This window comes from Fulmarus glacialis, unplaced genomic scaffold, assembly GCF_000690835.1.
Source record: "Fulmarus glacialis isolate BGI_N327 unplaced genomic scaffold, ASM69083v1 scaffold12508, whole genome shotgun sequence".
NCBI classification, from domain to species: Eukaryota; Metazoa; Chordata; class Aves; order Procellariiformes; family Procellariidae; genus Fulmarus; species Fulmarus glacialis.
Window position 1 is genome coordinate 7,100 of NW_009227626.1, and position 27,098 is coordinate 34,197.

Here is a 27,098-nt window from a genome sequence, read left to right on the forward strand (position 1 = left end):
AGTCGACAACTGGAATCGGAAACTGGAACAACTGAAGAGCACAGCCTCAACAAAGAGGCTCGGAAATGGGCTACGCGGGTAGCCCGTGAGCACAAAAACATCATCCACAGTCAACGGGTAGGTTAGGAAAACTTCTGTTTCCAGATTTTACTTGGTGCAGCTCCCGGCTGCATGAAAGAGGAGCTGCTACAAGCACCCAGGAATTATTTTTGTCCTGTTATCTCTCCGGGCAACCTGCCATTTTCATGTTATCCTTTCTTGGCTTGGTACACTCAAACTGCCAGGTGAGCAGCTCCTCACACTTTTTGTTTGTCAATTCCCATATAAATCTGAAGTTACAGCTTCTACTTTACTGCAAATAACTTACAGACCTACCTCTATCCTACACAGCGTCCTTCTGTTCAAACTAAAGTTTCAGGGATCCTCTTATCTCCTCTATATCATGTATATATTACCCATAGAAAAAAAAGTATTCATTTGGATTTCAAAAGTCTTTTCAACACTAGGAAAATCCATGAGTAATGTGCACTTAAATCTAATCTGAAGACACAAAATTAAGTGTGTATTGATAAATTTATTTCTAAATATGTGGCTCAACATAGAAGAACCTAGGGCTGTATTTGGACGTCCTAGTAGGCTTCAGGTAGCTGTATTTTGGAATGCAGCTGAGACTGCCTAGGAGTGAGAATAAAATCAGCCAGTAGAAATGCATTCCTTGGGTCATCGAGTTCCTTAAACATCTATGGCAAGGCTCTCATGCTCCTGTTTGGAGAAAGTTGGGACCCAAGCTAACTTCTTGTGCTAACTTCTTGTGCTAACTTCTGCCTAAAAACATCTGTTTCACATGCTCAGGTCAAGCCTAACTTTAAATTCAGTTAAAGAGGATGTGTCTATACTATAATATCTGTAATATTGTATAATATTCAACGAGCTTCAGTGCAGGAAGTGGGGGATCTGGCTTCTAGTTCCACTTCAGTCTTTAGAGATTTGAGCCATTCCTCAAACTACCCAGGAGAATGCACAAAGCAAGAAGCAAGACCAAAGTAGTGTTTACCATCTTACCTGTCTTCTCCTGAACCTGGGTCACTGTATAGCAAAAAACAGAAGTTGTAGCACGGGGTGGAAAGTATTAACAGAGTCTGTAACCAAAATATGATAGGAAAAACTCTCCTCAGAGGAAGGAGGGAGGATCCTGGATTCTGGTCCTAGCACCTGTTGCTCCTCCTGCTTTTTCTTCAAATACTATATTATGCAAAATACATAGTGACTGAACCAGTCACAGATTTGCAGATAACTGGTGAAGATTTGTGCAATCACATGCTTTTGTTATTTTTAATTTGGACTAATGCAGTCAACATACACATACATGAAACTAAGAAACTCCAACGTGTCTTCTGTAATTCAGCAAATTCTCCTCTGGACACAACATTCCTGCAAATGCAGCAAACCAGTCTTGGCTTCCCCTACAGCAGGGCTACCATTAGCAACTTCTCACTCCATGATGCTCTTTTTCAACCTGACATAGACGTGGAGCAACATATCCATTTTAAATTTGTAAATATCAACACATTCATGAGTTGATTCATACCACATGTTTTCTTGAAGATGTTGACACATTCCCCTAAGTGGAATTTCCATGTGAAATACTGTGCTTTTAGATGGTGTTTTGCCTTGGTCATCGTCTTTTTTCCAGGAATGGACTTCCCTCAGTCAACCTAGCATCTAATCAAACAACAATTTCCCTGACTTGTCATAAGTATTTATCATGTAAATGGCTTGCTAGCATTTGCTACATCTGTGGTGTATTTTCTTATTTCTGACAGACACTTGAAGAGCTAGAGTGCCATGGGCCTGTGATGTCTGAGCAAACCCGAGCAGAACTGGAGCAGAAAATAGATGAAGCAAGAGAGAGTATTCGCAAGGCTGAGGTAAGAAGGAAATTATTTTGGCATGTTTAGCTTCTTACCACAGAAGGATTTATGTTACAGCTATTTAATTTTGTTTGTGGAAATGTAAGCTTTTAGCATTAAAAATCAGCGAATTTTAAGATGTCATTTTTTTCCTTGATTTCATACTTCTCAAATCACTGAATCAACTTAATGAAAGACTCGAGATCAGAAAAATAACATTAAAAAAACTCCTGATGAAGAGTGATTAAACTTGCTGCATTTTCCGCTATTGTGTAAAGGTCAAGAATCTATATTTAGGGGCTTTGTCTTAAATAGAGAAAAAGCAATGTCAAGCTTACTAGTTTCCTTCTGCTTGAAGGAATTAATATCAGAAAATGGTAATCGTATCTCTTATCTTCACGCTTTTTGGCTTCTAGAAGTAACTGTCATATGCTGATGTGCCTTCTGTTCTAGTATTTTTTGATATACATATTAATTTGTAATGTTGAAGGGAAAACATTTGAAATAATCTTTGTATCTCTTTGTACTTTTACTCTGAGGTACTTTTGAAAAGGTTACAGAGGTTTATGAGACCTGTTCTGGGTTAAGAAATATTCATGAAAAGATAAACTAGCTTCATACTTGACTGCCAGTGTTGGGTTGGTAAAAGTTAACTGTTTTCATGGCAGTGACACAAAAAACCTATTGCAAGCAACAGGAACTAATCTATTAGTTTTCAGCTGAGTGGGTTGCTTAATTAAAACTGTAGAGCAAACGTAATTATTTCAGTTAAGTGCTCCTCATACTGCTAGATATTCAGAGTACCTGATGTAATTAGGAATGTGATTTACAGTTCAAGAGGTTAGAAAATACAGAGTAAAATTATTCCTCCTACTGGTGTGATAAATGTTAGCCTCTCTTTAAAACAAATCCGCTCTTTTAACAGAAAGTGTTTTAAAATGCAATAGCCTTTTATTTTGAGTAAACTATTTCAAACAGACTATACTCCCAGGTACTTCAACGTATATATAGTTAACGATTAAATATGCAAGGACAGAGAGCATGAGAATGAAAGATAAACGCAGCAGCAGAAAGAAAGAAAAACCAAAGTAAGAAGTTGCAGAGGAGAAGGTTCTCGCACAAAAATATTATAAAAGGTACAAATAAAATCTGTCGGGAACTTAAGTGATTGCAAGTTTTAAGAATGCATAATTAACAGAACCCAATAAATCAGTGGAAACTGAGCAAAGAGATAACATGTTTCCGTGGGGGAGGTGGTGGAGAGAAAAATCGACAGGAGTGGTTTTTATTTGTTAAATTCTGGAAAAGTTAGAACTTTGAAAGTAAGTGCTGCAATAGTAATGGCTAAGAAGGATCTCCGCAGTAGAAATTAGGCCATGGTCCTGCATGAATGATACAGAGAACATAAAGGCAGGGATAGCACACCAGTTATTGTCTATGCACATGCAGCAAAGAAGACATTTAAGAGCACATGAGGACTTCTGCCCAGCAGAAGGTTGGCTTTTCTGAGAGATTTACCTAAAAGAGCTTGAGGCAAAATTGCAAGTTTCCTTGGCCACAGCCACAAAATATAACTGAGGGCAGAAGGAAGGTGCCAAGAAGTGGAAGGTTTATATATATATTAAAAAAAAAAAGAGATGTGAGATCAGAAATAAACCCTGTAGTGTGTTGTAGAAGGCAGCAGTCTTTTCCAAAAGCAGAGGTATGGATAGAGCTCCATTGGGAAACATACTGGGCAAGAAGTGCAGGGCTAGGAAGGTGATTCATAAAAGCAATGAAGAAGGAAAAAAATAGCATGCAATTCTCAGATCTAATGATCTGAGGAGCAAATGCGGAGTCATATACGTGCATCCTTATAAACACCAAACAGTACTCCAAAGAGGTAGAGAGCATCGATAGTTTTCTCTGAGAGATATGTTTTATGGTATTAGGTAGAAACCTAATATAGACAAATAATGTATTTCTGTGGTTTTCCAGTGCTAGCCGGTGTGTTTTAGTTAAACCATCCCTTATCTTTCTAATACTTAACACGTGTTCTGTTTTACAACAGAATATGGTGAAAATGCCAAGTACTTGAGTCTAAGAAGACTCAGTGGCTGGATGATTTTTACTGACTTTCTTATTTCTCTTTTGATACAAGTTTTCTACTGTGTATTTCAAAGACATGAAGTTGTCTCAGAGTTTTTGAATGGTAGGTGTGTAAACCACTTTGTGTTTGTGACTTTCATATATTGCCACGTAAGTTATTTATAGTATAGAATTTTTTTTTAAGAGGAGCCAGTAAGTGAATTCAGTAAGCTTTTTTACTTTTACTTAGGGATGGCCTTTTCTTTTAGCTTCAACCCTTATTAGTCCCCACTCCTCTAAGTGGCACTATTAAGTAGTTTCAGGATCGTTAATTAGACAAGAGATTTTTGCACATATACGATCCATAGAACAATAAACTATGTAAGCTTTGAGTAAAAATGTTTTCTTTTGTAATGCAATTCTTTTCAGTATGTGAAAACCAAACATTTGCAGCATTCCAACTGATTAACTTGGAATTACTCATGGTTGGGTAGGGGAATGGTATTTGTGCAAAAAGTTACAGTCCCGTTTTTAGGCTGTAGGGGAGCCATGGAACTGCCCTTTCCCTGTCCCGCTGCACTGCGGATGAAGGAGCTGTGACTGGTATGTAAAGCAAAGCAGAGAGACCCCTGATTTAGCTCAGTGCTTCAAAGAGGTCCTTCTCAGGATAGCACGTGGTGGGAAAGAAGTGTGTCTGGAGATTTGGCAGGAGTCAATGGTCAATTATTGGAAGGATCTGGCTTAGGAACGAGAAAGATTTTTCAGCACCTCCATGTTATTCAGAAAAAGAGGACTTGCAAAGTAGAAAAAGGAAGATTAGCCAGGCTTTGTTTCTTTTTTGTGAAAGTCAGTTTGATGTATGTAATTTATAAAGTAAAACAGGAAAAAAAAAAGTCCCCAAAACATGCAAAGAACTGCTTATTGGGTTTACATTTGCGGCTGTTACTGAAGGCATGGTATTTTACGGTTGCCTGACACCATACATGGTTGCACCCTGTGTGAACAGCCCGAAGTAATTTGCCCTTTAACACTATTCAGTTCATTATCACCTTGTCACATTAAATCTTACCATCTGCAAAACTTTGGATACTGCTGTGATTGTAACTGGAAGAGTAATATGTTCTGGTGCCAAGTCTGAAAGTGTTTGATGGTAACAGGTAGATTTTATTTTGTTAAAAAACCCCCAAGGTATCAATGCAACTTTGCTCGCAACTGCAACAAGTGTTGGTTAATGTACGGTTGTTTGTTGCCATGATGGTCAAATCTCAGACGTGGAAAGCTCCTATTTATTCTGATTGAGTAAAGCAGCTGGAGGATAGTACATCCAGAAGATGACAAGGATTGCAGGGTATGAATTTCATAACCTTGAGATAATTTCCTCAAGTCAATGGTTGCGTCAACCTGCAGTACCTATAGAGCAGCATGTGTAGGAGTTAGTGTTTCTAAATGATCGTGTGTGGGTACTGCTAGCCCTTGGAAGACATAGACATTTTGCTGAATGTTATTCGTAGGTCACATACGTGTGCATGTGTACATGCACATGCTTTCTCTCTTCTTGTGGTGTGTTAGATAGTGTGCACCGTCAGTCCTCATTCCAGAGACGTTCTCCTTTCTTCCTTTTGTTTTTTTTTGTGGGTTTTTTTTGTGTTTTTTCTCTTGAAATGCATTTTATTTTTATTTCCTTTCTGGAGTAGTGTGACTGTTGTTCTATCCCATTTTGGCTTCTTGACCATTTTGGCTATCCCATTTTGGCTTCTTTTGGTGCTTTTTCCTTTGCAAATCTACTTTCTTCCTCCTTTTCTTTTTTCATCATTTCTGAAGGGGAAGATAACTTCACAAGCACATTGGGATTAAACTTTGCCTTTCTTCTGGCAAAGCTATTTTGGTCATCGCTAGACACTTCCACTTGCGTGTTTCTCCCTGGGGAATTTTACATTCTTGACACATTGCTCTAGTGCCAGCCTGCTTAACTATCAGAAGACAAACCGGTCTCTGTGTGCCACCTAATACAACGTGAGCTGAGTCAGAACCTTTTAGAGACGATATATACTGGTAATGTGGTTTCTCCAGGGTGTATTGTGCATAAATGTATTCATCTCATCACCCTCTTCCTCAGAGACCCTGAATCCTTTGAAATCTAATAACTGAGAGGAACTGAGGAACTGTACTGTACGTGTAACTTAAATACTTTGTGACAAGCGTGACGGGTGTGGCAGCATGCACAATTTGAAGGTACAGCAAAGAAATACAGTAGAAGTGTGCATACAACCAAGACATACTGAAGAAATCTACGTTTTTGTCTTCTGCAAGATGTAGTGCCTGAACATAAAACCTTAGATTGGCACATTCACAGATCAGTGGGTTATTTTTGATCTCTCTCTCCCTGGGCTGGAAGGTATTTTTCCTTATGATGTTTCAGGGAGCAGAAAAATACGGCTTACACCAGAGTGCTGCTGTACAATTGATACATGCCAGATGATATACAATGACTGTACTTGATAACCAGAACCCATACTTTCTTCTTAAAAATGGAAAGTTTCTGTTTTGTTAAAGGTTTTTTGTTTATTTTGCTCACTTGTTTTTAAAGGAAATGTTAGAGTATGTCTGATAATACCTCTGGCACTTGGCAGAGCACTAAAATTGACTGTGGCTAATGCTACACCGTAGAGTTTAGATCCAGAGGAACTCCATCCTTGTCAAAACAGCATTTAACTACTGCTGCATCAAGGCTGGATTTTGATAAAGGCAAGTACTGAGAGCAGAGGGTGCTTGTTTAAATTGAAGGTGGCACAATTCAAGCATCATCTGTAAAGGATGTCAACACCTTTGAAATTCAGTAATTTGCGAAAACAAATTATTCTTGTAGCTCCTTTGCACTTACTCAGCCAGATAACTGAGGTAACTCAGGAAACTGAACTGGAACTTCTGTATTTTAAGCTTTCGTTTTTGTGACAACAGTAAGGAAGGGTGCTGGGCATTTTACAGCTATTAGGTCAGCCAGTTGGATAGATTTGATTTGCCTTAAAATAGCTTTCCATTTCTCCACTGCCTGTGTCCCTTTATCTTTAAACTGTTGGAGACGAAAATTTACTGTCTCCACTGATCTGTGTTGCAGAAATACGGGAAAAGAAAAGTTGAAGCTATTTCCTTGGTTTCTATAATCCTTCGTTCAGCCTGCATCCTGGACCCTGAGGCTGGTTTACTTGAATTCTTCCTCTCATCTTACTTTGTTTCTATCAAACTAAAGACTCTGATACTTTAATAGCCCAGTGTGAGTCTCGCCAAGCAGTATAGTTGGTCCCAGGGCTGACATAATTTTTCTCAGTCATGATGGGAGATTTCCCGTTTGTGCTCAGGTCTATGCTCAAGGAAGGTCTTGGGGCCTCCACAGCAATTAATCCTATTTCCACTTAATTATAGGGGGATGCATTTTGTCTCATCATTAGGATATCTACAACTCTCAAGAGTGTATTTGTACCAGATAAAATTTGATTAAGACTCATTATGGTGCTGTTTACTTCGTTTGATTAGTTCAGAAGCTTAGGTTCATTTTTTTAATTGTGAATGGAGGGCTGTTTTCTCTCTCCCCTTATATTTGGCTATGAATATTTATTACTGTGCTGTGATAACAGTTGTGTTTGCTGGCTGGGCTCCTGTTCTATCTTAGGATCTAATCTATTAATCGTATGCTGCATGGGGTCCTACTGCATCTCAAGTAGCTACATTTCAGCCTGTTGTTATTTGTGTGTTCTTGCAGTTGAACCTTTCAGCTGCAAGAGTGGTGTTATTCTCTGCTCATAAGAAATGTGAGAAAAGCTAATTCCATATGCTTCACTAAAATAGATGAAATGGAATAAGGCTACCCATCCAAAATAAAGTTGAATTTGTAAAATGTCCCTTGCTGCCATCTATGGCTTTGCTCGGGAAACATATGCTTGGGAGAGCTGTGCTAAGTAAACAGATTGTCTTCTCGGTATGAGATCTGTAGGACCTGTTAGTCTTTCCGGCTAGGCAGAATGAGGACTAGCCTGGAAGAATGCCGCCGACATCCACAGATCAGGAATTTTGAACTCTTTTGGTGAAAAGCAGTTTAGTGAGGACATCTGCAGAGATGCGAATGTTGTTGTTGAGAAGAGCATCATCAGAGCCCTGAAGCTGTATTATGGTATTATGAAGATGTACAAATCTTAGTACTTTATCAGCTGTACCCAAACATTTAATCATTCTGACTGCAGTGTTGCAAAAATTACTATATTTGAGAATTTTTATCTTTAATTAATACTTTCTGATAATTATTTTTCAGGGACTTGCTGTAAATAAGAAATTTGGAGAGCATGCCGTATGCTCAGATCCTGCTTAAATATTTCACAGTATACTTTTTTGATAAACCTGCCTGTTCTGGTATGAGCAATGAGAAAGGAAGTCTTTAGAAGACTGGGGTATATGAATTCACGGAAATAATAAAGGACAAATAGTGAACATTTGACAGAGGAAGGTATTTTGTGGGATGAAGGGGCAGGAACAAACACGGAGATGTTTTGAAGCTAATGATGAAATACAGTTGTAAAGATTCCTGGAAGGCTATAGTCAACTGAAGAGCCATATTTGCTCTCTATATATCTTATAAATCCCTATGTACTGTAAAGGCTAGATATCCTTATATATGGAAACAGATGGATAAGTCATTTTGAAAACATCCTACAAATAATAGTCATCATGACTTTAAATGTTGCTGAGATGAAGAATAATTGCTGTAGGACTTCAGGCAGTAGACTGTCTCTCAGATCTTTTTCGTAAAGGGATCAGGGATGAGTCTGGGCTACAAGAATATTAGTGTTGCTTGTTTTGTGGATTTTCTTCCTGTCTTTTTTTTGTTCCGTTCTTTTGAAAGGTGGATCACACTGAAAATCAAACTCAGTTTCTTAAACTTGTGGTTTGAAAGCGGTGTCATTTCATGGAGTCGTTCAGGTTAGGAGCTTTGGGGGTGTCTCTAGTCCAGCCTCAGCTTAAATCTTACTGAATCTTTCAACTACGTATACAACATCTTTCACTATATTAAGAGCCAGTATTCATTCAGGACTGCAGAGAAATGTGTTGTTAAAGGTTTGCATACATACATTTTATATACGTTTCATTTTCTACTTACAGAATTTGGGTAATTTCCATTCGGTCCCATTACTAGTAGCCTGGGAACAACTTCTTAAACCCTACAGAATGCTTCGATACTGCTCTCATGTACTCTCCATCTCCTTCCCCACCAACTGCTTTCTTTGTTTAGGAATCTCTAATGTTTTTATATGCTGGAGCTTGGGAAAAATCAGCCTGCCAGTTGGGCTGGAGCTATGCAGGTGGGCTCTTCTCCATTAGTAGCTTCACCTCTGTTTTCTTAACCTTGGCATTCACTCTTGAGACGTGTTATCTGTGTCAGTGTTTAATTTCCTGTTTGCTTCACCCTAACAGTCTTGTTTGATTTAACTCCGTGCAGAATATTTAGCATATAAATTAACTAACTCTGCTGTAATATCTGTAGAAATTTCCCGCCCATCCTCCCACTTAAAAAAAACACGCAGTGTTGTGTTAAAAGATGTCATTTATTAGCTAGTTCCCTAGCTGGTGCAGAAAAAGTCTTGGGTTTGGGGTTTTCGGTCCTGGCCAGGTGAATTCACAGGGGCGGGTGGTTCCAGGTTGCTGCAGGACTCGCAGCGGTCACTCTGTTGCAAGCAGTGGCGGAGCTTCGCCTGGAGCCAGCTAGCAAGTGTATTTTTTTTGGCTGCAGAGAAGACAAAGGAAACACAGGTTAAAGCAGAAAGAATGTCTTTCTTACCTGTTTTTTATAAATCTCTGGCATCATATGGTCTTGATTTACAGTACTGCAGACCAACGCTGTACAGCTACAATTACTGATAGACTCCCCTTTCAAGGCTGAGCTCAAGTTTGTGCCTCAGGGATCCAAATTTTAGGTGAGTCATGTTGGATAGGATTTTTTTTTGATAGGGGTGTTTTTGGCATAGCTAACTTTCCACCCCAAACATCAACAAGGCAGTGGAAGTTGAGCTTCGTGGATTATTTGCTCATGCATCCCTACTTTAACAGCACTGAACTGCGATTTAAAACTGATTTGCAGGGCAGAGCTTACATTGGGTTTTGAGAAATTTGTGGCATTCCAATACTTGTTTTTACTGTACTTACGGTTACGTCGACCTATCATTGTGCAAATAATTCTGGTGGTCCAAAATTTAAATGATACATCATTTTTCATTAAGAGAATTATTTTGTTTTAATGCCTTTTTTTAATTAAAAAAGCCTAGAATTTAAACAAAAATGTTTCTAAATGAGGGAAAAAAGAAGATAATATCTTTCCAGAATTGTTTAGCCAAAACCTTCCCATGTTGCTTTCTTCTTAGCTAAAACAATTTGCCAAATGAGACTGTCCAGCCCATTCAATGATTTTGTTCCTGCCACTAGAAAAATACTGCAGTGGAATAAAATATTTCTCACAAAAGATCGTTTAGGTCTACTTGTAATCCTAATTTAATCTGATTTTAATATCTGAACATGCTCGTAAGTATAACCTTTGCCTAAAATAAATAATTCTGAATGCATTAAGAGAAGAAATATGGGCTTGGCAGGGGTGTTCAGGTGGCTTTAGTACAGATCAAAAAGCACAGGGAACGTAGAGCAGGGAGCGAAGCACTCTCCGATGGGCAGGGGTCGCAGTCTTGTTCTGCGCCCTGAAAAATCGTGGGAAATAAAGCAACTCTGCGTTCAAGAAACTCCATTCAAAACTGATCTAACAGTCATACACCAAAATATTTAAGGGGCCACATTAGATCAGCTTTGCTGGATTTCTGTGTTTGCTTTTTACGCCAATACTTTTATAAATGACTTTAAAAGACTCGTAACCAAGGTGTTTGTGGGATGTAAATGAACACTCGCTTTCTTACAGGCCCTTTTCTTTCTGGGAACAGAGAACAGCTATGTAATGTATGCTTGCTGGTTTTAATTTTCATGACTTCCAAAGCAGTTGTTTATCTTCATCTTGTGCAAGCTGTAGGTCTAAAGCCTTTGCTTAATTAAGACTGGAACAGTAAATAAACAAAACTATTCCTTCTTCCATGTAGGGCAATGATAGATATGTGAGAAATAGATAACAATATTTATATTTTTAAAAACTTTGGGGTTTTTTCCTTTCATCTTCTTATAACCTAGCATCAGCTAAGGCAAAAGAACAGCTCAGAGAAGCAGGAACCACCCAGAACACTGTTTGTAAACTTGGTGGGTGGCTGACAGTTTTTAAATCAGTGTAAAGGTATCCCAGTCCTTAGCTGTTAAATAGTAATTGGTAAATAGTAATTGTAAACAGCAATTTCACTATTAAAGAAGAAAGTATTTGTCCTACAGTGAGACTTAATAACAATGAAATTTGGGCAGCACCGAGGTTTCAGAGCGTGTGCTAGATTCCAGCATTCCTGTGCTTTCCTTCCTGGAGATACTTAGTGTGGCTGGGGATATAAGTGCTTACTTGATTTAAAATATTTTCAAGTCTATGCGCTTCTGTCAGTGGAGGTCACTCGGTCAGGAAGTACGGCATGTGTGTCTGCTAGAGTCCATTTTGTTGAGAGGGAAAATCAATGATTAAAGCCTCATTTAGTTTTTAATTTGAAATATATGATCTTTCTGAGGGAACAAGGCTTTGAGAGCTAGTGCATCCTTTTTTAAGGGTACTATAGCCTGGTGTGGTTTTGGAGTATAATGCAAATCTGTGATTTGTCAAAGTACACCATGTCTCTTCCTATTTCAATGCATCACTTTCTGGCTATGTTCCCACATCAGAAACTGAAAGAGAAGACTGGGCAAGCTGAAGTTGCATCCTTTGTGCCAGGTGGGTCCCTCCTTGATGAAGTCAGGACTCCAGCTTGCAGAAATCTCCCCTTCCAAAGGGAAGAGCCTACCTTGTGCCTGGGTACAGGAATAAAAGCAACACATACAACAAAGCTTGTTGCATGACTTGATGCTGGTGGAAACACCAGTATTTCCTCTGGGTGATCCCTTGTTTCCCTCTTAACATTTTATTCCAGCATAATGAAAGCATCAAACCCCAGCTAATTTAGACATAGTGATATTTGAATGAAGTGCTTGTATTTTTAAATATGTAGCTGTTCCTGTGTGAGAAGCAGAGTAAACTTATACTACTGTCTGGTTGTTTTTTGTTTTTTTTTTTTTCTCATATAGGTAGGAAGCTGTTAACCCTGGTCTACCAGTATAATTATTTAGGTAAAAATATATATGTATGCTTGTAAATAGCGTTATACATCTTTGAAGTGCAGGCCTGACCTAATACTGTAAGTACTTTTATGGCTTGTCTGCAATGGAATGAAACTCAAAACATTTGTGGTTTGGAACAAATGTTTGGTGAATATTAAGACTACTATGTGTAAATAGAGTGGGGTAACTCGGTTGGATTTGCTGGGTACCTTGAATTAAAAACTCTTGTCTGACCCTTAGCAAGTACAGTCAAGGATCTTGGAGCAGCTTGTTTATTTGAGCTAACAAGTTTGTACAAACAACATGGTTTACAGCAGACTGAGTACTAATATGAACTACAAATGTTTATAGCATGCCTAGACTAATGTTTATTGCTGTTGCATAACTCAAGCTAATTGGAAATTGCATAACGAGGTAAAACAGCAAAACAACTAGGCTGATCATTTCCTAGGCAACTTTTGTTGAAGGCATATGGAAAATCCTCGTAACATAATGTCTGAATATAAAGACAAATTAGGGGATAGCTACTTTACTCCACAAGTATATATATACACAGAGGCACCTCAGCTTGGTAACGTGATAAAATGGGGAGTTTCTCATTAACAAGCTAAAGCAAATGACCTGCATGAAGTCAATCTATCACAGTTTCAAAAAAAAAAAATAAAAGGATGATGTGTCCACTGAAGCCACGAACCCACCCATGCCCTACCACAGTTGCAAATCAACCCCATATGAATCAATTGCCTTTGACTAGGTTGTTCTCACACTACAGATATCTGATCTGCGTGTTAATATGCAGCTGCCAAGGTTGGAGCTGACCGTGCTCCAGCATCAGGCAAGCAGGTAGGAGCATCCAAATAAGAGGCAGGATCAGTGCTCATCTTCGCTGGGTGCTGCAGAGCCACTCATCTCCCCTTCTTTCAAAGCAGATGTGTTTAGAAAGCGTTTTTGTTCAAAGTCTTGAATACTTACTAAGAGGAGAGAGGTGTGTTCACGTGCAGAGATTGGCATCCCTGGATTCAGCTTTTTTGGTGCAATCCTTCTGTGCTAACATCTTTGGTTTAAAAGCGTATTCTCTGTTTAGCTTGATATAGTGACACAAATCCATTTCTCAATTTGATAAGTGCTCCTAAAACAAATTTTTCCAAAGAAAAGGTTAATGATTAATTAAAATTATTATTGTTTCCATGATCTTAGAGTTTTAAAATATACAAACTAATATAAGTAGGGGAAAAGGAAAAAAACTGAGAGGCATTGCCTTTCTAAGACCAATAAAGGGATAAAATGCCTCCTCCATTCACGCCTGGAACTCAAAACTCTAGCACCATCTAACACTTCTGATTTCAGACCTTCTCATAGGTATTGCTTTTGTACATATTTACAGAGTTGGGGTTGGGGCTTGGGCCGTACTGACTGACAAGGTTTTCAGAAGTTGCTTGATGCCACAGTTGAATTGAAAGGGTCTGCCTTTCAAATGTAAATGCTGATGTGTGGATCAATCTTTGGATTTTTTATTCTTTTTAAATCAGTATTTTCTGACTCTTGACTGAAGTAGTGTGATGCATATTAATATATTTTACTTTTTTCCTCATTTTCTCAGTTATATGAACCGTTTTTACAGTACACGTTAATCATTCACCTGAAGACTGCTTGCACAGAGAAGTGGAAACTTCACTTGGCTAAATGGTTTTGGCTTTTCCTGTGGGAAATACTTCTCAAACTTGTCCGATCCTTCAGTCTCCTCATACCTAATTATGTGGGAGAGCGTGTGCATGCAGCTGTACCCATACGAAGATACCTTTCGCATAATAAATTTTACTCTTTAAAGTTGTGTACTTTTTAAAAATCACATTTCTTCTAAACGGAATTAAAAATAATATCTCTCAAAAGGCGTTTTGTTGTTTGAAACAGGTTTAAAGTCACCTTCGCAATTAGTTTTAAAATTAAAATGGACCCACGTTTGGGGGTTCAGCTGAGTGAAAGTTATAGTAATTTATTTTCTGACTTATCTTCTTAATAGAAAGATAATAGTAAAGTGCAGCAGCATGTCAAAACCAAGAAAAATACCAGTATCATTTCAACACAAAATTTTGTATGTAGTAAGGATATTCATAAGAGAGATAAAAATCTCTCAATGTAGCACCAATTGGCATTGTAATTCACTGTACATATATTCTTACATGATCTACTGTGCTTCAGCCACTACAGAAAAAGTCATTTCCCTCTAATTTTTGCTTAGACCCATCTATTTTTGCTGGTTTTGCGTGGTTTCCCAGTGCCGCTGGTAACTTGCTCTATCGATACAGGCAGTGGTGCTGAAGTAAGGTGCTTCTGCTCTCTGTGGAAGGGGCTGGAAGGGCGAGAAGGGAGGTGAAACTTTGCTACTTGCACAGTAACTTGCTAAGAATGAATGATGCTGTGAACAGAAATGCAGGAAAAACTCCAGGGCAGTTCAGTGGGTTTCTGTTGTTGCCTCCATCAGTGACTTACTGAAGGACCTTTGGTAAATCACTTGATTTTTGCTCCTCTGATGAGCAAGTGCAACAGGATGATGTTGATAGGGCTGGACTGGACAAAAATGTCCTCAATTTTATTCCTAGGTTTGCCCCCCACTTCTTGAGGCAATCTTGGAAATTCTGCTTTGCTTTTCTTGAAATTCTGCTTTGCTTGTCTTGAAATTCTGAATTTTGGTTTTCTTGAAGTTCTTCATTTCTTCTTTCCATTCCTTCTGTTTAGATTGTTAAATAATTTGGATTAGGGTGGTGGTTTGCCATGGATTTGTTAAAGCCTTGGCTCCGTTGGCCAGAAAGCATGCCAGGATGCTGAAGTGAACCCAGCTGTCAGAAAACCTAAATTTTCATTCTGTTCTAAAGACAAAAATCGTGAAACTGTTGAAGTGTGATATTTATTTAATTTTGGAATTATTAAGATATTCTGTTTCCATAACAAATAAGCTTCCTGTGATCTCTGGCAAGCACTGATGGAAAATAGCCTCATTTTGGGTGTTGGTGGGTTTGTGTGTGTGTATCACATCATTTTTATTTGTGTATCACATCCAGTTTAATCACCAGCCAAGATGGCATCCAGGGTCTGCAGCCCAGGAGTATCTCTAGTTTTAAAAATACTGTGAAGCTCTGGGTTTTATCTGCGATTTTGCGCTTCGAAAATAATCTAAACTAACCAACCACTAGAATATATGAATAGAAAGTTAGCATAAACTAATAGATGTTATTTTAAAAACACCAGCTTGTGAAATTGGCTGTGCCTGTAGTTTTACATCTCTAGAAAACCATTCCTGTCTCTTGGCTCACACCACATTCCTGCAGGCAAGGAAATGAAGAACTGGACTCGTTTCCGCGTGGAGCAGCTTTCGGAGCCACCCGAGTAATTTGCAGATCAGGAAATAACACATTTGAATCATGGCAAGGAGAGAAATGTAATCTTGAAAGAATTCTGACTTGTGCGTGTTTATTTCCTCAGATAATTAAGCTGAAAGCAGAAGCCCGTCTTGATCTGCTGAAGCAGATCGGTGTGTCTGTGGATACGTGGCTAAAAAGCGCAATGAACCAAGTGATGGAAGAACTGGAAAACGAACGCTGGGCCAGCCTGCCTTCAGTGACCAACAATGGCTCTTCACACCTGGTACGGTTTCCAACGTGTAAAACTCGCTTTGTCTCCACGTGGCTCTTTCCTAGTAGCAACTCCTAATTTAATACTGAATATAAAACAGAATTGATAATATTTGGTTGTTTGTTAGCTAGCTGGCAAAATCTTGTAGCTTTATGTGGCTGAAGTATGTGTCTGAATTTCATGGAAAAAAAAAGGGATTTCTGGGTTCTGTTGCTGAGCTTACTTTAGATTGATTTTTCTGACCTTGGATAAGTGCCATAACATTTATTTGCCATGTCCTGAAAAGAAAAATGTCTGCGTGTTTCTTTAAAGTTTCATTAATGGTTTACGATGTTATCTGAGATACTTGGATGAAAGGCTGTATTTTTCCAAATGTTTAGAAAAATGTAGACTCTACATCATCTCTTCAAGAGTCGTTTATGTGCAGATCGCAGTGAAAGTGGTGTGGTTTAACATCAAGAAAGCATCATCGAGAAAGCAAAGCCTGTTTTCCAAATTGGTTGGATATTTGAGATTAAAATTTGATTCATTAGAAATCAGGGAAAGGCTTAAAGGCTTTGGAAAACGGGTGTCCATTCCTGTGAGCAGGGTTAGCTATTTCCCTCAAAGATTTGGCATAGGTTTAGATGTTACCGCTATTCACCTGCAAGTTACTGCCCTGTTATTTGAGATACACTAAATATTTGACTTTTTCTTTATGAATAACTAGTTTCATTAAAGCAGTACTGAAGTTAAATTGGAACAGACTGCAAACCTGATCACTACTGCATTTCATCCTAAGAGTTGGTAATTTCTTAAGCTGTTGAATTCAATTGCATGAATATGTCTTGCTGTGTCCAAAGTCACGCTAACTCTTTTGAAAATTCATCCAGTATACCCAAAATTGAACTAAAAAGCAACTTCGATCAGTGGAAGATTGGTAACGATTTTTTACTCAGTAGTACGTAAAACTAATTGTGTTTGCAATGTTTATAGCTGGTTTGCAAAATAGGCCAGAGTCATCTCCCATCTGTTTAGCTTGGAAGAAAGCACATTTTTACGCAATTCAAGAAAGAATAAAAAGCAAACTCTCATTTCTCTCCCCTCTCTCCCCCGTGAAGAGTGATATGTTTAAAAAAACAATAGCGATAGCTGAATCAAACAGCTGCCTGAACCAAGAAACCCTGTTCAGAAAACGGGAACTGCTAAAAGAGCTCATATTCTCTTTTTTTTAATCCCCCTACATGGCATGCGATGCTGAGCTGTCACCTTTGGCAGCAAAACTAACCAATCTGTTGCTCTTCACCAGTAACCAACTAAAATAAAATTCCTGAAGGTTTAGTCAGTTTGCCTCAAACAAATTTTGAATTTTCTGTGTGTGTTTATATATTTAATACTTAACAAAATTCAGAGGCTTTTATAAAGTCTTGGTTTGCATGTGGATACTTTCCTAACTAGTCTTCATACACTATTAAAATTACTTAGTTCACACATTCTTTTTAATCTTAAATGCTTTGGACAGTCAAAACATGTCTTCTGTATAAGAAAACTTTCAGGGGGAATGGGAATGTGATTTTTCATTGCGTTGCAAATGATTTGGAGAATGGCTTGCTTTCGCTGACCACCTAAGAGAAACAAAATCTCCGTTTCAGCAAGTATGTGGTATCTACACACAAAAAATCCTGCTCGTTTCCATGTTTCTTCACATTTTTCTGCTTCTTTATTGTTTTCTTGGTAATGGTGGCAAACCCTTAGAAGGAGGGGGTTTTCTTGGATGTACAAGCTATTTTCGTCTATGTCAACTTTAGCTCAAAAAAGTGAGCAAGCACTGAATGGAGTCTCAGCAAATCCTGAGACTCCTGAATCCACTCTGCTTTCTTCAGGGTGTTAGGATGTTTCTTCTAGGACGTTACACACAGAGCTCAAACACACTCACAGTGATTTGCAGTGCTTTATTCCCATGGTTAGTAGTATAATTAGAGATTAAAGTTGGAGTATGCTTCAGCAAGCTTCAGCCTTCCCAAATCCCAAAGGAATTCTTGTGCCGTTTCATTTCAGATCCTTTCTAGCCAGGATAGATGAGGATATGTTACATAGCTGTGTTTAACAGTGGTTTTTTTTCCTTTCTTCTTGTACTCCACCTCCTTTAACTTCCCGTTGTGCATGTTGGATTCCGCCCAACACCTTGTTCTCTGTCTCATCAGACATGCCAACAGTTGGCCCTGGAGCCAAACCCCGTGCTAGTCCCTGGCGAGCCAGCAGATGCCACAGCGTGGGAGGTTAAACTCTGATTCTTATTTTCCCCTTTTACACTTACGTACGCTCCCGAATAAAAAAAGATGCTGTTGACCTTGGCAGGCCAGATGAGGACAGCCTGTAGATGGAATTCTTAGAACTGTTACCGAAATTACGTTGCTTGCAATTATTAGAAGAATTACTGCAGCACATAACAAGCAGCGCTTTCACTTCATCCTTGAAGAGCGGGCAGTATTTAATGTTCAGAAACCAGCTATCTGCCATCCTTACCTCACGCACAACTTTGCTTTGTGTTGGTATTTGCAATTTTTTCAGCAAAGCTCTCGATATATTTTCTTTCAAAGAGCTAAAAAGAAGGCGGCAGCATCAATGGCTTGATATCACTGTATTTATTTAACCTACTACAGTAATGTAACAAGCTGAAGGAGTTAGTATCCCATCACCTATCCAGTTGGCTCACTTTCTGATATAATGATGAAATGCGTAATCTTGGGAGGGAATACTTTTTTCTCCCAGTGTACATGACCAAAAAAGTTAATTGTCATTTTGAATTTTAATTGTAATCTGGAAAATGTATGCAATGTTACTCTTACATATTAACGTCGTTGGGAAACCTTTACACTGCGTACAACAAATGTATTGTAAATATTATGTAATTTATTCAAAAAAGGAGGAGAGAATAATGTCTTTATAGGGTTTGTGTTTTGTTTTCTGTTTGCTGGGACTTGAAACGGTACAATTAGAAGAAACATTTGTACAGTAGAAGTACAGTATTGCAGAGTTAGAAATAAAGATTGCAGTTGGTACGTTTACAGTGAACGTGAAAATGGATGCTTTTATAACTGTAAAGGGATATAGCATCTTTTAACTGTAAAAGGTTAGAGCATCTTTCAACTCTCAGGTTACTGGTTCGTATTCAAGCCTGATTGTCATCTGATACCAGCAACCTGTGCAAAGCAAATTGTGGTTTCTGTGCCTAAATACACGTATTGCAAACTGGCTCTGACTGATCGATACCTTCGGGTGCTCCGGCAGGCCACTCTGTTAGTGGATTGGTGGGAAATTTCAGCCTTTTTTAGCTGCTACAGGTCATACATCCAAATTAGATTGGAGGTGGTTCGGTATAAACATGTTCTCTGCTGTTGCCAGGGTCTCTGCATTTCCGAGGATGGATAAAAAAGGGCTTTTGGTATATCTTTCTGGTATCGAATCTTTTTTTGGGCAGGATGTGCAACAAAACAAGATAGATATTTGCATACCTTTTTTCATATGTATAATCAAGCTATCTTGTCACCTTCTTACCTGCATTTATTCTTATGTTTGCTCTCTATATTTGTGGTTGATGTATTTATTCTTTGCTTATGCTGTCTTTCATTACCAGACTCTGTAGAAAAATGAGCTTTATGAAACAAACTGCTAAGTTTTCTGTATCATTGGTGCTGTTTTCCCTCTGTATGCCTACTTGGCAAATGATTCTATTCAAGGAGTTTGAGCAGCCCACACACTGAAAATTAAAATGTATTTTTCCTCCTTGTGTTAGAAAACCAGGACCAGATGTTTTACGAACAAGTCTTTCTAGACATGATACACTAATTTCCATGATGTTTCATACGGCTGTCAGCTGAATGTCAGCTTTGGCTGCTGGGACATAGACCATGCACAGCAAAAGGCAGTTAAGAACTAGAGGGGAAAACCTTTAATTTGCCATAATTTATAGTTGGCTGTTAATATATCAAAGCATTAGCTAGGTAGGATAGTGATTTTTTTTTTGTTACCGCGACATCCGTGAACTTAAAAGTAGCAATGGACGCAAACTGCACTTGAATGAAAATGAGTGGGAAAAAATAATATTAATTACAAGGACGTAGTCTAGAAATCATAACATAAAAATTAATCTAAGTCAGAAAATGATGAAGCTTTGTGCTCTTCTACTCCAGGTCTAGAAGAGCAAAGATGCTACAGAGCAGAGGTACGGACACAGCTGGTTTAGGGAGCCTGCACAGTGCCTTTTCGGTCTCAGCCTAACTCTTTGTTGATTAATCAGCCTTTTAGTTTTCATGAGGAATAAGGAATAAATAAAGGAAGGATAGCAAATACATAACAGTGTTGCCTTTGATTCAAAGGACTTGCCTATTTTCACATGAGACAAAGTGTTTATTCAAAATTTAATCCAGGCAGAAGGCCAAAGCACAGCTCATGTCAACGTTGCCCAAACTACATTTATAGAAACTTGTATTTTTCCAGTGTATTGACTTCAGTTTTTATTTAAACTTTCATAGCTAGTTTTTAATCATCATTCTTTCTCCAAGGAATTTTTTTTATAAACTGCAGCATATCTATTGTGCAGAATACACCAGCTGGAAGGCTGATTTTTTTTTATTTTTATTTTTTCAAGTTTAAGTATTTCCACTGCAGTTTCATTTTATAACTTGTAGTCGCAGGTGCATTAATCTTTTAATAGCATAAATTCTCAGTAAGTGACTCTTTTTCCCATTAAACTACTTGCTGTTGCTCTGAAATGGCATCTCCAAAGTACATTAGTCACTGTTTCACAGCTTATGTAAAAAATAGATCAACTGTCCAGCAGTTGAGTTGGAGCTTTCAAAATCTTCTGTGTTGTTTTTAAAGTCCACGGGCCTGTGCTTGAATGAAGAAATACAGCTGAGTTAAGCAAAGATGTAATTTGGTGACAGCTCTTATTCTTTCACTTCCCTGTATTTGCTTGTTTGATGACTGCTTATTTGAGAATCGTATGTTGAATATTATTTAGTCGTCCTTTTTTTGTCCAGTTTCAATAATTGTAAGTAGTAAAAAAAACCACACTGAAGAATATTGATCAATTCATTTTTATTGTTATGTCTTCACTTATTTTTCTTTGATGGTATAATGCTAAATTTAATTTGTTTTAATAGATTAATGCTGATGCAGAAAAGGAAGAAGGTGAAGAGTTTGAAGACAGTATGGATGTTTTTGATGACAGTAGTTCTAGTCCTTCTGGTACTCTAAGAAATTATCCTCTCACCTGCAAAGTTGTTTATTCATATAAGGTTTGTGATTTTTTTTTTTTTTAATTTGATTACAAAAATGAATTAAGCAACAAAAAAATAATAGATGTAAATGTTTTGTGGGAGTTTGAGGTAAAATGTGAGCATTTGGCTCAATAATGGTGCGCATTAAATATATCTAGTTGTGAAATTCATGATGTTGTGAAACACATTTATGCTACAGTTCAGCAGAGTACTGAAGTCCATGCATGAATTGAAGTACGTAGAGCTGTCCGTGTGTGGCTTCAAGGAGACCAGTTGCCATTAGAAGAGGTTTTAATTTCTGTTGCTGAGCCGGTGTGGCTATATTGGGAATGCCTTCTCAGTGTTAGGCATGTTTGTATGCTGTACAACAAAGCTCTTCTTTGTACTGTAATAGTGAAACCACCATTCATGAGTTAAAGCTTTGCTGACAAACTGCATTCATGCTATTTACTTCTGCTAGCACTGCTAGGTCAGTTGTAAATCACACCGCTGCGGTAGCCGAAGCCAGTGGCAGACTTAGTTTTAGAGTACGAACTAATTAGGGTTTCAAAAGTAAATAGGGTTCAACGCACTGGGTGGTATTCAGGGTGCTTCCATCTATCCTCTTGAGTGAAAAAGGGTCTTGTGAATGTCAGTAGGTATACAGAAGAACCCTTATTAATATGTTTTAAAGTATGCTACATCGTAAAATTTTCAATATTTAAAAAAACATAAGTTTTAATAAAAGTCTGGATGAGAATGTTCTTTACACTGCCTGTCCCGTGCACCTGAAAACACTTTTATTTTCTAATCTTCCTGTTACATACTTCAGGCTTCTCAGCCAGATGAATTGACCATAGAGGAACATGAGGTGTTGGAAGTTATTGAAGACGGAGATATGGAAGACTGGGTAAAGGTATCATTTTTCTGAGACTGTTTTCTTTTCACTATTATTTTTAGAAATAGAACTTGGGACAGAAGAAAGTATCTGGATTATTTTCAGAGTAGTATGCAAAAGCAGAGCATTTTTTCTGTCGTTTACTTACAGGCACGGAACAAAGCGGGTCAAGTGGGTTATGTGCCAGAGAAGTACCTGCAGTTCCCGACATCCAGCAGTCTGCTGAGTATGCTACAGTCCCTTGCGGCACTGGATAGTCGATCACACACCTCAAATAACTCCACTGAGGCTGACTTAGTCTCAGGCAGCCTGAATGGAGACTCCAGTGGTAAATACCAGTACATAAATAAATAGTATATTAAGCTTGTTCTCGAAAGCATTCTGCATATCGGGTTCGGATGTTACACATGAGAATTTCTCATATTTGACCTGTATCTGAGTACAACTGTTCTCAGTAATTATCGATCTCTTACCAAATCTGCGCAATTTACATGGCTATCTGATAGAGTTGAGATTAACTAAAATTAAGGAAAACTAAAATAATTTGACTCAGCAATTAGAGAGTCAAATAGAATCATATTAGGTTGGAAAAGACCTTTAAGGTCATGGGTCCAACCATAAAAGTATGTATAGTACTTACTATTTTTTTAAGCTCATGCCAATTACACTTTTTCCCCCCCCTCTTCCATTCTTCAGTCTGTTTTGTAAAAGCACTTTATGATTACGAGGGCCAGACAGATGATGAGCTGTCCTTCCCGGAAGGAGCGATCATCCGCATCTTGAACAAGGAAAATCAAGATGATGATGGCTTTTGGGAAGGAGAATTCAACGGACGCGTTGGGGTGTTCCCATCAGTATTAGTTGAAGAGCTTACGGCCTCAGAAAATGGAGAGACTCAGTGGATTGGAGATATTCAGGTATGTAAAGAGTTGCGGTGCTACCGTGCACGTATGATATTAGTTTGTTAGGGCGATTTTGCAAGGCAGCAAAGATCTGCTTCTTTAGGAAGAACCAATCTAAGAAGAAAAAAAAAACTTTTAGTTTCTTACCGAGCCTAATAATTATCAACTGATATATTTTGGCAAATGTAACAGATGTGTGAATAAAGGAAAGTACTTGGGCAGAAAGGAAATGAACCAAAGGAGAAAATTCACAGTCCTGTAATTAATTTATGGCATAGGCTGAGATATCAAACAGAACCTGGCAAAAAGAGAATTACAGGCTCTCTCAGCCCTAATTTAATGTTTTCATACTTAAATCTGTTCTGTATCCTCTCAATTTTTGAAGGGCAGAATACTGCCAAATATTGTATTACAGTAATTTTTGTAAAAATATCCTCATTTTACTATAGTTCTCTAATCCTTATATCATATTAGAAAATCAGACACATTCTCATGTGTAATTGTGGTGTTAGAAACTGGACTTCCATGTTCCCTACAAAGTAATTTCTCCGGTATTTTTGTTCTTTGATTTGAGAAGACCATGAAAACTTAACATTTAAATGACACATACGCAATTGAGTTGGGATAAAACTCGTGATCTTAACGCTTTTGTGTGAATATATGTGGAGAGGCACACTTGGCCAAACAACTTTTTCAAAAAACCCTCAAAAAGTCTGTCTAAATTATCTGCGAAAGGATGAACATTTCTGCTCAGTGGCAACCTATGATTTAAAAAAAATATATAATCACTGTTTGATATCTTGGCTTTCCTTCCCAAACGTACCTGAGAGCACTTCTGACAGATAGTTTTTCACCAAATGAAAGTTCCTAGCATACTGATGTGTCAGAGAACTTACTGCACCTCGATGTGTACATAAAAACTGTCGAGGAGTAAGGTTTTCTGCAGCCCCTCTCTCTTTTTAACATAGGTATCCCCAACTCCGAAGCCTAATAACGCCCTTCCACCGCTGCCACTGTATGACCAGCCTCCCACTAGTCCCTACCACAGTCCAGATAAAAGAGGTTCTCAGTACTTCCCCAGATCACCGTCAACTAACGGTAAGGAATTTTGTGATAGTAAAAGAAACATTTCACCTAAATGTTTAATTTGGAATGTTCACATTTCGGGGGGGGAGAGGGGGGAAGCTTTTTTTGCAACATAAAGTTAATTCAGCAATACCGAGTGGCTTGTTTGTGATGGGTTGTTGCTTACTCTTTCAGAAAACAGCTTCAGTTCAGAGTCCCCTGGATTCTCACAGCCTCCGCGAATTCCTCCCGAAACTTCATACGGCAAACTGCGACCTGTAAGTTAAAAACAAATACTGTTGTTTTATTGATGCTACAAAGTTGTAAGGCCAAGTCTAGGTAAATCGGGATAGACACATTCAAAGCAGGGTGGTGATACAGCACCTGGTAATTTGGCTCTCTGTGTTCTGCAAATCCAATTACTATGTATAAAAATGCGGTATCTCAGGTGAATACTGCGAGAAAAGGTCTGTTCGCTCCCCTTTGATAATACCATAGATGTGTCAAAAAGCTATAGAACATGAGAGCTATTTGAGTGAACACTAGAACAAAACAAAGCTGCACTTGTTTAAACAGTAAGTCACTGTGTTTAAAGATGACCTTTAATCTTACCCGTCCCCTGTCCTTCATCTAACCTGTCCTTCTGTACCTGCCTTCATAGATGTCATACCTGCATGTCTCTGTGTGAGGCATATGAATCATGAAATCTAACCTGGGAGGAAATTACATCTATAATGATAATAATATAGGTGTTAGTCGAGAAACTTATACTGCCTTTTCAGGCATTGGGAGGTTATTTCTGTTCTTGCTACAAGTAATAACCCCTAAACAGGACTAAAAAAGAGGTGGCAAATAAATGCCAGAACAGTTTAATCGTATGATTTGTACAATTGCTTCTTCTCCAGAGGTTGTGTTGCCAGCCATGCAATGTGCCAGCAGACAAATCTGCTTGCCAGACGTCCTATATGGTCCTTGGGACTCCATTGCATTTAGGGTTAAATTTATTTCTGAACTCCTTGATTTGAGGGTTTTGGATTAAAAATTCTTAACAATAACGTCTAAATATTTTGTGATGTCTTTGCTGCCTAGAAAGAGAGATTTTGCCAGGAAAGGAAAGAAAGAATTTAATCACTTAGAACTTGCAAAGTCCATCTCCTAGGATTAACTTTGAAATCAAGTTTTGGGGGTTTCAAAGTCCTAAACCAAATCACATTAAGATGTAACATTTGTATTTTTCTGGCATTCTCAATGAATGAGGTTGCAGAAAAAGAGCATTTTTGGATATTCAGAAATTATATTCTGAATATTGCAGTAGTCAGTGAGTTAGCCTTACTCATTGACATACGCAAGGCAGAGATAGTACTGCATCGCTAAGTATTTAAGTATTGAACAGAGAAGTTTCACGTTATCTTATTCCCTTGTAAAAAGACAGTGATTCAGCTTTTCCATTTTGTAGATTTATATTTACTTAATGAGTTTCTTGCAATTGACTGTCTTTTCAAGATATTACGACAGCATCATGCCTTAATTAAAAGGATTTCTCTTAGTATCACATTTAATATATGCCTGGTTTGAAAATATTGTGAAGTTTGTTCTGGTGTTGCTCCACAATTTATGTTTTCCATAGCAAGTCACTCTGGTGTATTCTGAAATCATGTGATAAAAACCCTGCATAAAATACTGTTAGTGCTTAAGGTAATCTCTGTCAGGAGCAATAACAACTCTATTGATGTGGCAGGGTGTAAAAATAGCATCAGATTTCAGGTGTTCAGATATTGTTCAGGTCAGTGATTGATTAAATATGGGTAAGCTGCTTAGATGCAACAAGGCATTCTTGTAGTTTCCAGTCCATGTACGTTTCAGGCAAGGGCGTCATCAGATTTCAGCATTTAATGTAAAGTCCAAAGTCGGTCCCAGGTTTATGTACCGGATTATCTGTGGGTACAGGCGAAATAGATAGGTTATTTTCCTCGTTTCATTTACACTGTCATGATTGCCAGTCATCCTGGAGAAAAATCACCTGAGAGTGGTGACAGGTTACGAAGAGCCTTGATGGTTTAACTGGAGACTGATGGACCTGAATTCAGCTGGTTACTCACTGTAGTTCTGTTGATCTTAATATACGATCTGTATATTTGCATCATCTTCAGGTATAAGCCCAAAGTTGCAGTTTTAATCTATACAAGTTCTGAAATTTTGACAGTTTTCTGATAGTTACAGGCTGGTTCTGGCTGTTTCAGGTGCGAGCAGCTCCACCACCCCCTACACAGCATCACCGCCGGACAACAGAGAAGATAGAGGACGTGGAAATTACTCTGGTGTAATGATTGGACTAGTTAAGTAGTAGTGCTACAATCAAGACCAAACGTGGTATTTGGTCAATCTTGTTTTTAGGCACCTTTGCATGATGAAGACTTAATAGAGCAAGAGATAGGGAGGATTCTATGTGGCAGTGACGTGGTGGATTCCTTCCCACAGTCATGAATATTTTGTGCCTTTTTTTTGTTTTGATTTCTATACATCATTCTTCCTCTCTTAGCACAAACCAAGACGGGCCAAACAGCGAGCAGAGGATTGCCTTGGAGCAGGTTTCTCTCTTGGCTGAAGATGGTCAATTTTTATACGGAGGCTGAGGAAAGAGCCTCATTCATGCAACTTAGTCATAGCGTACTTCCATCACGTGCATTAGTACAGTATATTACTGTTGCCATAGGAATGTGTTAAAGATTGTCAATTCTTCAAGTAGCATTACTTGTCTGATTAGCTATTAATCAGATCTTGCGGAATGAAAAAGGGAACTGAAAAATAAGTATAAGGAGAGGCTGGCTCCTCTTTAATCCCCTTGCAGAAAGGAAGAAACAGGAAAATAATCTTATAGATAAGGAAAACTGATGCAGATCATATGGCGTTAATTACATTAATGCACACCTCTTCAATAATTAACAGTTAAACAGAACTAAATGTTCTTTGTATTAATATTTATGCAGTACATTTAGTAATAGAGTATCTAATATGGAGGTGCTGAATTAGTAGCAACATCTTGTTCCATAGCATAAACCAACTGGTAGAAGAGTAAGTGAGATTTTGTCTAGATCTGGAAATTGAGCTTCATTTTTTT

General features: G+C 38.2%; 1 protein-coding gene across 1 annotated transcript; it reads left to right on the forward strand.

Moving 5' to 3' along the window:
* Positions 1-27,053, forward strand: FCHSD2 (FCH and double SH3 domains 2; the record flags this gene model as incomplete). The annotated part of the gene is made up of 10 exons (XM_009583214.1): positions 1-117; positions 1,824-1,928; positions 15,723-15,884; positions 21,020-21,154; positions 21,948-22,031; positions 22,164-22,341; positions 22,710-22,930; positions 23,884-24,013; positions 24,176-24,258; positions 26,221-27,053. Coding segments are annotated over 10 exons (1,299 nt in total), but the record flags the coding sequence as incomplete, so codon positions are not given.
* Between the last annotated feature and the right edge of the window lie 45 nt (positions 27,054-27,098).